The sequence below is a fragment of the Urocitellus parryii genome, chromosome 1 (genome assembly GCF_045843805.1).
Source record: "Urocitellus parryii isolate mUroPar1 chromosome 1, mUroPar1.hap1, whole genome shotgun sequence".
Classification (NCBI taxonomy): domain Eukaryota; kingdom Metazoa; phylum Chordata; class Mammalia; order Rodentia; family Sciuridae; genus Urocitellus; species Urocitellus parryii.
The window spans coordinates 99885675-99899532 of record NC_135531.1 but is presented as its reverse complement, the minus strand read 5'-3'; the positions used below and the strand labels follow the sequence as shown (position 1 = coordinate 99899532).

General features: G+C 41.0%; 1 protein-coding gene across 1 annotated transcript; it reads left to right on the top strand.

Annotated features, from left to right (window-relative positions):
* Positions 1 to 367: 367 nt before the first annotated feature.
* Positions 368 to 12364, top strand: Grxcr2 (glutaredoxin and cysteine rich domain containing 2). Its single transcript, XM_026384463.2, has 3 exons — positions 368 to 703; positions 6229 to 6456; positions 12182 to 12364. Exons 1-3 carry the CDS (start codon positions 368 to 370, stop codon positions 12362 to 12364), a joined length of 747 nt encoding a protein of 248 aa, XP_026240248.2.
* Positions 12365 to 13858: the final 1494 nt, after the last annotated feature.

Genomic DNA, 13858 nt, shown 5'->3' with positions numbered 1-13858 from the left:
AGACAATCGCTAATTGATTAAATGTCTGATCCTTATTGAATTGGTGCTTGTTTAGTCTAATAAACGTATTCATCCTCAGGTTAAGACAAGCCAGGGTTGGGTGAAGTTATGGATGAGCTTTGAATTAGGAGGGGAACCAGTCTTGTCTTATATTCCATCCATTCTATAAGCCCACGGTCCCCTGCCTTTTCATGAGGTTCCATCAATATTTCATGTGCGGGTGTCAGTTGCTGTAAACTGAGCATACACTAGCACCAACCTGAATTAATCATATGCAGGAGGAGAGAAAATAAAATGCCTTTTCCTTAGAGCCCAAGTTTCACTGGCTGCCCGGAAGCCTGAAAACCACAGGGTGAACTTTCTGCTAATGGAGGACCCCGAGAAGAAGCTGAATCAGAAGAGTGACGACAAACCCCGGAAAGTACGATTTAAAATCTCCTCCTCTTACAGTGGTCGAGTGTTGAAGCAGGTCTTTGAGGATGGGCAGGAATTAGAGTCGCCAAAGGAAGAATACCCTCACAGTTTTCTCCAGGAGTCCCTTGAGCCAATGGATGGTGTTTATGGGTCTGGGGAAGCCCCCAAACCTTCGCTGTACTCCCCTAAGCTGACTGCTCAGAGGATCAGTGTATTCAGAGAGGGCGATGCCTACACTTTGGCAGGCAGCCAGCCTCTGTTCAATGATTACAAGGCGAATGACCATAAGGTTGGTATTGTGCGTGGTTATAAGCTTTAAGGGTAGGGCTTCCTGCAGTGTGTCTAGAGAAACACCTAAATGCTTCAGATTTGTTTCTTGCTCTCACCAGCTACCATCCAGAGCCATAGATGCACCAAGCTGTTATTAGAATAATATTTCCGGGACAAAAATAACATGCTTGTTGACTACTCATTGGAAAGTGCAATGAGCATAAATAGCGTTCAAATTCCATCCAGGGTAATACCTTGTAATTGGGTCTTTGGCTGAGTTTTCTCAGTGTGTAAATTAAATAGAGGTGCAGTGGTTTTCAGGTTGCCAGACTTGCCATTTTAGAAAATTATGCAGCAGTGGGTCGTTTTGTTTCCTGAAAGAGCTGAGTGTTTGAAGGTGCCCATTTTACTACAGCCGATTTCTCAGCTGCGGTTTATCCAAGTCTTGTTTTCCTGCTGTCACCTTCCTACTGCCTGCTTTGTAAGTGTTTGTCTTTTATTATTTTTGCCTTTCCATTGCTCATTAGCATGGACTCTGGTTAGTTGGAATCCTGGGAAGAGATGGTGAAAAGCAAATCAACCAGAGATGTGACCTGGGGAGACGTTTGAGCTAATAGTTCAATTGAAGCATGCATTGTATCTGTGAATTTCAATTATATTCTCTAGTACCATGTATAATCAAAAGCCCATACACGATTTTCTTTTAAGCTAGAAGAACCTGGAAAATACTTGCAGATGCCAAAATTTGTAGAAGATGTGTACATGCTTGTGCCAGTGGGACCATGGATGCCTTTTTTTCTTTTCATCATTAAAAATAATTATACAATGTGTCTAGGTTATTAATAAATGACAAACCAGGGTATGTTCTCATCTCTAAAGTGTGAAATTCAGATAATTACTTCCTAATCATTTTTTATTGTTCATTTCCTAAGGGAATAGAGACTACATCTACTGTAGACAAATGTATTGGACTTGCTGTAATTGATACAGTATAATTATAGGAATGTCCACAATTACCAAAGATTACCAGGCTTCTTTTCAATATTTATGTTAGTAGAGTAACATATACATTGTTAAGTGCTATCACATATTATCTCTGTCTCTATAGCATTGGATCTTTGCCATAATCTTGGAGAGAATGTTAAGGTCATTCCCACTGTGCAGGTGAGAAAAGCTAAGTGCCAAGTTGATGAGGGACCCACTCAGTATTACAGGGTCCCTTGGCACAGAGTCAGAATAAGAATCCAGATCTTCTAATGTCTCATGCTTTTTGCCTTATGGCATCTTCCTTTTTAAGAACAAGATCATTACATAACAACAATGACAATACCAACATCAACACCAACAATAATGGCAGCTACCATTTATTGTGTACTTATTACTAGGGACTCAAGCTATATCTTAAGCTATATTTGCAGGTTTAGAATTTAAAAAGCCATACTTTATACAAACCTCATACAAGGCCATGGTAGACAATTTTGGGCTGCTTTATAAGTCATATGCCAAATTTGGCATTTCTGTAAATCTGTGATTTGACATGGATTTACAACACCTGATAAATGAGTCTTCATGGCCACACAGCTCAGTTGGTTAAAACAGTACTCTAGAGGATTCCTGTTTGGGTTCATTATCTTTTCTATTCTTTGTTTCCTAATCAAATGCCACATCCCAATCTTAGCCAGGTTCTGGGTTGGAGGGGCCATGATGGGTTTGTGTAGCATCTCCTACTGAGAAAGTTTGTCAATGTGGTATTCATGCAAAAGAAGGAGACAAGAACTGGAATGTCATGATTTTTCAATAGCAAATCCAATTGTAAAATAATCTCTAGTAACTACTGGCTAGGAGACCACATCGGGTAGTCGTTAAGAGCAATGATTCAAATAAAAGTTTTTTGAATTTGAACAGACATTTGTACCTCAATGTTCATAGCAATTCACAGCTGCTAAAGGTGGAAACAACCTAAATGTCTATTGGCTGATGAATGAATAAACTGATGAATAGTACATACACAACAAGGCCATACTATTCCACCTTTAAAACATAGGAAAATTTGACACACCACAACACGGATGAGTCTTAAAGACATTAAGCTAAGTGAAGGGAGCAAGTCACAGAGAGACAAATACTGTATGGTTCCACTTACGAGAGAAACTGGGAATTGTCAAATTTATAGAGATATAAAGAAGAATGGTGGTTTCCAGGTGCTGGAGGTAAAAGAGAGTTATTGTTTAATGAATTCAGATTTTCAGTTTGGAAAGAAGAAAAAGTTCTGCAGACAGATAGATAGATGGTGGTGTTATCTGTACAATAATGTGAATGTGCTAATGCCACTGAACTCTAAGACACTTAGAAATGGTTGAAATGGAAAATATATATATTATACAACAATAACAATAATACTAATAATGCAAATAAAACAAGTTTTGTTTTTGTTTTTGTTTTGTTTTTAAATACCAGGGGTTAAACCCAGTGTATTTAGCCACTGAGCTGCATCCACAGCCCTTTTTTATTTCTGATTTTGAGACAGGGTCTCACTGAGTTGCTGAGGCTGGCTTTGAACTTAAAATCCTCCTGCCTCAGCCTCTCTAGCTGCTGGGATTACAGGCATGTGGCACTGCACCCCGCTGAAAGCAAGGACTTTTGATGTCATTCAAACTTGGGCTTGATGTCCATTTCTACCCACTTGGAGTGTGAGCTTGGCACTCTACTTGACTTTGCTGATCTTCAATGTCATCCATGACACGAGGGCAGTAGAAGTGAGTACCTGCTTACAGGGCAGTTATTGTGATTAATAAAGAGAACACACATGAAGCACTTAGCATTATACCTGCACCTTGTATCTCTTTAGAAAATATTACTCACCATTGCAATAAAAAGCAGGTTCTTATCAAAGAAATGTTGATTATTTTTTATTTTATGTGATGGGTGGAGAAAGTGGCTGTAAACTAATCTAAATATTTTAAGGAATTAAAACTGAGGTTCACAAAAATGTGGAAGCAGAAAAGAAGGGAAGTAACAGTTACTGAAACTCATTTCACACGTACTATATAATTTCATCTTCGTGATATTTCTAGGAGAGTTTTACAAATTGAGAAAACAGAAGTTCAGAAGGATTAAAAGCTTGCATGTCTCGCACGGTTGTCAAACAATATTTGGATAAAATTTGAATCAGATTTGCCTACAAAGCCCATCACATTATTACTACCCAATAAGGCATTTCTGCATCTAAAAAACAGCAATGGAAAGATTTAATAATACCTGAATAACAATCTCTAGGCATGTTGTCACAGACACCGAAGTATTTTACAAATGTTTACCCACCAGGTGGCCATCCTGGGCTGTGGAAGGAAATGATAAATTTCTGACCCCATCCTGACCCTCTCATACAAAAGTGGCTGCTCCTCAGGGGCAACTGGGTGTAACCAGATAATGAGAATTTCGGTTACACCAGGGAGTTTCCTTAGACACAGGGAAGAATGTGGCTATCAGCATGACAGAAACTTAACCACACCTTCAAGGTGATTTGGGATCTTCCATCTTTGGAGTATATTAAAAAATACTGACTATGCAGCTTAGAGGCTGGGGTTGGAGCAGATGATCCCTGATGCTCTTCACATATTCAGAGTTTTGCCTTCCAAAAAGAAAATGAAAAGAAGACGACTTGAGATGTGAAAGGGCTCCTCGTAACTGAGCCTCTTTGGCTATCACTGGGAGTAGAAATGGAACCTTCCAAAGCTCCTCTGTCCTTATCTTCTGATGGTGGGAAACTGATAGTCCGGAGTGTGAAATAGGAGTCCAGTGTGCAGAAGACACAGGAAAAGGAAGCTGCTACATGATCCCTCAACTAGAGGGAGAGAAAGGGCCAGATAGGGAGCTTCACAAAACTCCACACTGCTTCAAAAAAGGGAACTTGAACACTGAAGTCTGGCTCAAGTAGGGTTTTGGCGGAATACATGAAGGTTTTAATTAGGGGACTGCTCAACGGTAGCATCTAAGTAGATTTGATTTATGTAGTTTTGTAAGCAGGGGAAATATTTCATGGAGGCATTTAGGTATGTAGCATGAGTGTGCATGCACCACTGAAGAACAGTTCCCAATAACAGCAAAAACAGCAAAGCCCACTATTAGCATAGTTCCTCCAGCTTTTGAAAAACCTATTTTATGGTTTTTATACCACCTCCCATCTACAGGAGTTAATATCATTAGCCCCAGGGATCAGAATCAAAATATTTAACAACAGGGACATACCCAACCAGCATGGAAGGCAGCAGAATTGGGCAGGGTCCCAGGACTTGGGGTTCTAAGAATGAACTCTTACCCACTGGATTTTGGGATGTTCAAGGCTCCTGAAGGGAGGCTGGATAATAGGAGGGCACTCAGGAGTCTCAGGAAAATACCTGTTTACCATCCAGTGTGAAGGGATTTCCGTATTTTAGTAAATAACTTGTCTGTGGTGGTGCCTCCCAGCTGCATATCAGCCCATTGGCAATTGAGTAAACCGGAGTTCTGAGACGTACCCAACTCCCCTGTACCTCGCAATAGGTGGACCAGAGAATTGGGATTCGATGCAGCTTGCCATAGAATCGGGATTGGATGCTGTCCTAACTTTGGATAGATCAAGGAATTCCTCGACAGTTATTCCCCGGTTGTGCTAGGAAAGTGCTCTACTCCTAAGCAACACCCTATCCTCCAGGCTTCTTTTATTGCATTATGGTATTGCCCAAATGAGTTCCTGAGCAAACTATTAACTAACATAAGCTAAACCCATGCAAGTGAACATGAGCTATTGATAATGATGCTCTAGAAGCATATTTATTGATGTGAAATATTTTCATGTTATATGGATTATCAAAAAACAGGTTACAACTGAGTAGCTACATCAATCCTCAATTGGGAAAGGGGAATTCTTGTCAATTAGTGCAGGGCAGGTGTTAAGAATGTGGGCTGTAGGAGGACAGACTTGGGTTTGAATCCCAGGCACAGTACCTGAGTAACTGCCACCTTGGAAAGTACTTAACCCCACTGAGACTAAGTCTCCTCACCTGTAAAACGTGGAAGCTTCTTCATAGGGATGTTTGCAGAGGGGTAAGGTAATTGGTAAACTGCCTAGCAATAACATCTGGCACACAATAGTGCTCAATAAATGGTATCTGCTGATATTGCCTATGCATACAAAAAAGTGGAGCTATATTTACATAGAATAAAAAAAGTGTTACATTGCATTTATTAAGCACCCACTGTGCCCAGCTCTGCATTGACTGTTGTGTGCAGAAGCTCTAGACCCTGCTCTCCAGAGTCTGGCACTCTGAGTAGTTTAGCTTTGAGAGTTACCATCAACAAGAAGGAAGAGGTTCGTTTTCATAGCTTTCACAGAAAGTAAACAAGGTGTGGAATGAACTATAACTCCGGGTCTGATGTGGTCAAAATCTTTGAATGTTGGAAATTCCTTCTCTCCTACTTCCTGGGGTGTTGGACAGCTTCTGCAACCCTGTATTTGGCGATTGGTGGTGAAGGTTGTTTCATGTTTCTTCTCCATTTCTCTAGCCTCCACCTATTATAGATTTTGGAAAGATAATCATCTACACAAATAACCTGAAAATCATCCGAACCCCAATGGACAAGAGGGATTTCATGAGGAAAATTCTCCAGAAAGAAGAAGTGGCTGAGGAAGAGTCTCTGATGAGCAAAAAAGAAACCTATGGAGACAGGGACCAGAACAATGGGCCTTTGCCAGAGACGGAGAGCCCATTCCCTCATGATCAGTACATGCAGGTGCGTCAGAGGGCCAGATTGTCCCACTCGGGGCTGACCCTATAGCTGTCCGAATCATTTTGATTATGCACTCTTTAAGTCAAAACTTTTGAATACGAATACCCAAAATGTCTAAATGTTAAAGATGTGAAGACATTTTAGTATTTGTTATATTTTAATGGTATGTTGTTAGCAATAATCATAGAACAAAGAATATATATAAATCCATATTTCAAATATTCATAATTTAAATTTTTGGGGCATACTTCTTTTGAGATATGATTATGTATTTTTTGGTTTCACTGTGCAATGTGGCTTATGAACAGCTAGTTTTAAAAGCTCAAGAAAAGTCGGCTCTTTCCTCTTTTCCTGGGTTCATTTGTGCTTCTCTTATCGCTGTGATCCTCGATTCAGTCTCCTTGAAGACATTGCATAAAGCCAGGAGTCCATTTTGCAGACTAGTTTAGTTAATGCTAAGCAATAATATTTGTAAATCCGTGATCCCAGGCCCAACTAAACTGTAATACAAAGCAATATGTTGAAAATGAATAAAATTGACAGCTGAGGCACTACTGTCAACAACTCTGAAGGTCATGCCTACTCCAGGGTCTCTTGGGTACCACACTTGTCCAGGGATTGCCTGACCTAGTGAGAGCACCAGTGCCAACCGGTTTATTAAAAATTAGAAGCTGGGTGTGGTACACGTACACGTCTGTAATCCCAGCTAATCAGGGGGCTAAAGCAGGAGGATCACAAATTCAAGGCCAGCCTCAGCAATTTAGCCAGACCCTGTCTCAAACAAACAAATATATCACTATAAAAAATGTCATTAAGAACATTATTAAAGCTTAATTTCTTGGCCTATTTTTAGATAAAAAGCAGATATAATATAAAAAGCAGTTGCAATGTTTTCCCTCCACAGCCCTGTGCGTGGGCCACCACTGATCAGCCAAGCTCAGATGAGAGGGATGAGGAAAGTGTTCTTTAATCCACAGTATGAGGTTTGGAGTGGGGAGTCAATTTTGATGAATCTAAGCTAAGAGAGTAAAATCTTGGGTAGCAGGAAAATGAATTTGTTCTTAGATTCCATTTCTTGCAATTTAAAGCATTCTGTGGAACTCCCTGTCACCTCCCATGAGTTGGTGAGGGAAGCTGAGTGATGAATATCCCACTCTGGGAGGGTTTAGGTGATGAGAGTAAGAAAGTGGAAACTGGCCTCAAAGTGACAGCCAAGGTGCCAAAGACCCCCTGTCCCTTCAGTTCTCTCACCTTGCGAGTCCACCCACCTTTCCACGACTCCTCCAGCGTCCACTTTCTTCTCTCCTGCTTTCCCATCTCCCTCCCCTCCCCCAGAGCCCCAGCTACCCAGTCTCCAGAGAAAGATCCCAAGGTTCTGTTGGCATCTACTCAGGTCTCTTTCCAACCTGATCTCACCTTTAACAATGGATTTTTGAAATGAAAATCTGATTCTGTCACCCACTTCATCAACTTACTACCTGTCCAAAGCTTTTGGTATCTTCTCCTTGCTTGGTATAAAACCAAGACTCCTTTCTTGTTACAGAAAGCTCGGAAGGGCCTGCTGACCTCTTCAGCCCCATCTCTCACACCTCTCTCCTCATGCTCTCTACCCTGACACACTGCTCATGGAACCATCCCTCATATGTTCTTTTCTTCTTTTCTACCAGAGGCAAATCCTGTCTGCCTGGAATGTTCCTCAGGTTCTCTGCCACCTTGCCTGCAGCCCCTGGGATCAGGGAGGGAACATCATCCCCTGAGAGGGATAAAATTCTCAGGCTTTCATGAAGATAAATCCCTCCAACATGGATCAGTTGGGGGACTCTTCACTCCTCTCCATAGTGCAATTTTTTTGTGTGTGCTAATCTGGTTAACTTTTGTTTTTGGCTTTTGATTTGGCTTCCATGATGGTAGAGGCCATGTTTATGCTGGGTGCAACATAGAGGTTTGAGTGTCAAAAAAGTAACGACTGGCATAAAGTCCATGCTCAGCAAATGTTTAGTTAAATGTTTGTTGAAAGAATATTGAGATTTAAAACCAATGCGCAAGCTGGTGAGGAATACTCTGTCATTGCCTTTTCTTGTCTTCTGTGCAGAGCTATTAAGAGCTGTAGCAGGCAGACGACTGAAAGTTGTAATCGAAGCTCTACTTTCTGAATTAAAAAAAATTTTAATTTTACTATTTCTCCTATCATATTGCCACCTTTAGGAGCACTTTCTTTTTTGGGGGGCCGTGGGGGAGAGGGCTAGAAATGGTAAAATGCAGGTCACATTGCAGGCCTAAATGGGAAGGCAACAGCAGGCCTGATATGACAATTACCTTTAAATTCAATTTGGAGGGATGCGTGTTTCTTAGCTGTAGTGCTGTAAACTAGGGCAGAGCTGTGCAGGCAGACGGTTGCCGTGAAAGGTTATACTTCACTTGTCTGTCCTTTAAACTCTGCTTTAAATTGCTATTTGTTTGCCCAATCCCTCATGCAATAAATGCCCAGACAAGTTTTCTTCTAAAAGAGAGGGTCAAAGAACATCAAGAAACCCCTTCTGACCAAGAGACTCTTTGTTCTGTTATATGGAACCAGGACGCAGTGAGAGCCTGATGAAAGAGCAGGGCAAGGCTGAAAGCCAGGCCTCGCTTGAACCTCTACATCAACTATCAAAGAAAAGGAGAAGAATAATTGAATCGAGACACAGTTAAATGTACAAGGGAAAAATCTGGCTTTGTGCTCAGTGGATTTTAGAATATACATCGTCTGAGTTTCTTTATGCTTTATGTGATCTCACCTTTGAGATAATAATAATGTTGTTGATGATGATGATAATTGTAACAATAATAATACCAGCTGCTATTTATACAGGGCTCACAGTTGCCAGGTATCATGCCCAGTGCTCCTTAGTCCCTTTCATACTGACAGGAGCCTGAGTGGCAGGTATTACCAATGGTCTGTCTGCAGCGGGGGGAAACTGAGGCTCAGAGAGATTAGGTAACTTGCCAGAGATAATTAAAGCCATTGGCACATATCTCTGCCAATGTTATGATTGCATTCACCTTGCCGTGCAGGCTCTGGCTGGTGCTGGATGCCATTGTCAAAGCCACATAGCCTTTGAGTGAAAGGTAGGCTGAGTGGTTCTGCTAGAGTCTAGAATCTAAGCCTCACTATGCAGCTATGCTCTATATCCTGCTGCTAATTATTTACTGAGAAGAATTTTTTAAAATACTGAGAAAAGAAGAAAGAGGCATGTATTTTATATGTATTATATGACATATAGGCTCATTAAATACTTGTTTAATTAGTTGAATGACTAAACAGAGCAGGTTCCTGTGATAAAAGCCTATAATCCCAGAGACTCAGGATGCTGAGGCAGGAGAATTGCAAGTTCAAGGCCAGCCTCAGCAACTTTAGTGAGATCCTGTATCAAAAATAAATAAATAAATAAATATACAGGGCTGGGTTTGTAGATCAGTGATAGGACATTTGCCTAGCACGCATGAAGACCTGTGCTCAATTTCCAGTCTCTCTCTCTCTCTCTTTTTCTATAGATATATATGCAAGTATATTTATTTTTAATACTTTAAAGGAAGATAAGGAACTTCTTCATTATTCATATATTAAAATATGGCAACAATCAAATTTTTTGTTTTTTAATTTTTTTGTTTGTTCTTGTTAATTAAACATGACAGTAGAATGTATTTTGACATACCATACATACATGGAGTATGACTTCCCATTCTCAAGGTTGTACATGATGTGGAGTTACACTGGTCCTGTATTCATATATGACAATAGGAAAGTTTTGTCCAATTCATTCTGAGGAATTTCTCATCCCCATCTCCCCACTCTTCCCCCCACATCCTCCCAACCCCTCTGCTGCCTATTGTAGGTAGCATCTGCACATCCGAAAGAACATTTTAACCTTTGGTTGTTTGGGATTGGTTTATTTCGCTTATCATGTCAATCAAATATTAACAAGAGTACACAAATATAATGGGTTGGGTAACCTCTTCCCTTCCCTAAGTCTAGAATAAATAAAATTTAATATCTCTCCTAGGCACATTGCAACATCATGAAGATATTTTCAAAACTTCTGTCTCTCTTTTCAGAAATTATTTTTATTCTCAGGTTATAAAGGAAGCTGTGTTGGGTGGGTGGAGCTAGGGCTGCCCCATGGACTCCAGCTGTCTTGTTCCTAGAGTTTAAGAACAGGAAAGGCTCTTTAGACATTGTTGTTGTGTTTGTTTATTTGGCACCAATATGTGAACAACAGTGGGATGGACACTGCCCTTGAAGTGGTGGTAAGAAGGTGCTGTCCCAGGGCACTTGCCTACTGGCTAGCAGGGTGCACTCAGCAGAGCAGGAGACCTGCAGCCAGGGGCAGTGCAGATGGCAGTGGGCAGGGCCTCTGCTCTGGAGGTGTGGGTGGGTGAGGATCTCGACTATAGCAAACTTAATGAGACGGGCTTTGCTGGGGAGAATGTCCTCACCAGAGGGAACAGAGGCAGATCCATATGAATTCAGGCCAAAGTGGGTGGGCATTTGGGCTGGGTGCTGTAGTTCTGGGATGATGAAAAAGGGATGGATCTGAGAAAATGTTTGAACGTGAAATGGGCAGGATGTATTATTGGACTGACTTGGTATCAGTCTGGTATCACCCCTTATTTCTTGGGAGATTCACAGTTTATAAGGAGTGTGAAATTGCAGGTTTCCTTGAGATGTCTTAGGGGAAGAGCAAGATAATCACCCAGGTATATTTTCTTTAGAGTCAAAGTCAAGGACTGGAGACTTATTGGCAGGACTTCGAAGGAAACTGACTTTTATGAGGAATCTACGGAATGCCAGAGAATATTGCATTTATACATATTCTCTAATTTGGTATCCCAGCTACTCAGGCATTCCCATTCCCATTTCACAGATAGAAAAACAGATTAGAAACATGAAGGGAACTGTCCAAGTTGTACAGCTGCTATCAAGCAATAGCCTCTGTCTATTGACTCCTAAGCCCAGAGCTCTTAATCACCAGGCCTTACACAGTTCTCAAAGAGGAATAAAATATGCCAAGAAATGATAGCTAAGCTTTGAAGGCTGGTAACACTGATTCATTTATTCATTTGTCCACTCAGTCTCTCAGTCCACAAAATGATCTTTCTTGGGTCATCTACTGTTAGACTACAGTGAAGTCCATATACATAGTCACTAGCAGCTGGAACTTTGGTGATCAGTCCCCTGGGATCAAAACCTGCCTCCTCTTCTTCCCAATTGTGTGTGTGACCATTGTCAATTAACTTCTCAGTATCTCATGTTTCTATCTGAAACACTCATATTATCTCACTGGGATGTTATAAGGGTTACATGGATTGATACATAAAAAGCTCTTAGAACTGTACCTGGCACCAACCAGGCATGCCACAAGGGTTCACTGTTAGTATTTGGCAGTGAGAAAAATCAAGTCTTTGCCCTTATGGAACTTACAGAAATAACACGTCAGATGCTCACAGGCATGATGAAGAACATGAAGTCTACGAATGCCAGTCATGGTGGTAGAGGATGCTGTCTTAGCCCATGTTCACCAGATAAATCCTCTCTGATAAAACTGCTGTTATCCTGTATTCCGGCCATCACTGGGCTTTTGTGGGAAGTATTTTTTCTCTAATTTTGTCCCAGCCTTTGCCAAGACCTGCATGTGAATAATAAACCTGAACTTGCTGCTATAACTAAACCCTGGCCTGTCTCTTGCAGGAAGGGGAACTTCCCGAGGACAACTGTTTTCACTGCCGAGGTTCTGGCAGTGCCACCTGCTCTCTGTGCCACGGCAGCAAGTTCTCGATGCTGGCCAACAGATTTAAGGAGTCCTACCGGGCCCTGAGGTGCCCTGCCTGCAATGAGAATGGCCTGCAGCCTTGCCAGATTTGCAATCAATAGCTGTGGATTTTGCATGTCAGCTTTTATTGTACTCTCCCTAAAGTTATTTCTAATAAACTGTCCCCTCCTCCTCCTCCTGCCTCTCCCAGCAAGGAAGCCACTGCAGCTGTAATCACTTCCACCGTTAGCAAAACTCAATTATTCAGTGACATTTTGTGAGGCTGGGAGCATCTCCATGTGGGTCTAAGTAGCAGGGGCATTTTTGAATCAGAGTCAGCTTTGAAACCTGTTCTAAAATTATCCTTTCAGGGATGTGTGCACGTATCTCACTTGATTTAGCTCAGTTTTCACCTTGCACCAGTGAACAAATAAATGTACACTTCAGGCAGCAGGTTGAAATTATTTTCTGGTTGGGAGGTATTTTGCAAAATTATGTGGTAAGCATGGACTCGAAAAGCAGCTTTCTGATGAACTGAATTCCTGTTGCTTATAATACATCTGAAATTGTCATTGGTCAAATTGAATTTCTAATTAAGCAGAAGAAAGGGAGAGCCAACACTGAACACTCCAGCAGGCCACCACAAAACAGGATGTTCATCCCTGAGATAGGCAAGCTGAGGAGGCTTGTCCTTCCAAAGTCTCTCCTGGGGGCTTTGCTTAGGTAGCACCCATGCAGGCAGTGAGCAGGACTACTTCTCAGGTCAAGATGAGATGGGACATTTTGAGTGCCTCTAACCACTGAAGTTATAAGCCAAGTCGAAGCTATTTATGATAAATTTGGTGCTCCAGTATGTGTGTGATAGGACTTTTTCCAGCTCCTGAATGGTTTACCAAATAAACAGATCTATTTTAAGTTTAATATGTAGCCACAATGTCTACATAAAAGATGACAGATATTTTGTAGATATTTATTGGAAAACTTCTAGGAGAAAAACTATGCAAGGATGATTTTAGGCAATTATATTTCTACTGTCTACAGATGCACATACTGTGGATTATTTTCTCCTAAAGTTTGTTATTAAATTAGAAAGACATTTTTGTTAATGATTTTTTGTAGCCCTAACATCCATTCCCCATGTCCCTTGAGAATAACACTGTAAAATCTGTTATCTATTGAGACCCATTACTTTTCTATGATGATTTTAATTTCATAACTTAATCATTTTTCAAGATTTGTTTGTTAATCTCTAATATCCAGCTATTAAAATACTTCAGCAATGGAATGCTTTGGGGGCAACATAAATACTTCTAATAAAACGCATGAAAACTTTTTTTTGCAGTCATTTTATTTGCTTGCCCTTTCTTACTACTGGTCTCTAGTTTCCCTTGCTTCCATACTTAACTACCTCCTGCCTCTTTGTATGTATTCTCATAGCTGTCGACTCCTCTGCCTTTTCAGAACACCAGGGAAAGAAGTGGTGTTCAGAGACCTTTATATGGTATTCTGGTTTAACATTTGACCGCAAATACTGTTGGAGCCTCACATGCCTGCATGACAGTCCTGCTAGGTCCTTGATGTATGCTGTTGCCCAGAGGCACCAGCCCTTTGGTGTT

Excerpts from the sequence above, each read along its gene's own strand:
- Grxcr2 (XM_026384463.2), top strand. The coding sequence starts at position 368 with ATGGAGGACCCCGAGAAGAAGCTGAATCAGAAGAGTGACGACAAACCC. Across the intron at positions 704-6,228 it reads ACAAGGCGAATGACCATAAG|CCTCCACCTATTATAGATTT; the intron begins GTTGGTATTGTG and ends CCATTTCTCTAG. Across the intron at positions 6,457-12,181 it reads CTCATGATCAGTACATGCAG|GAAGGGGAACTTCCCGAGGA; the intron begins GTGCGTCAGAGG and ends TGTCTCTTGCAG.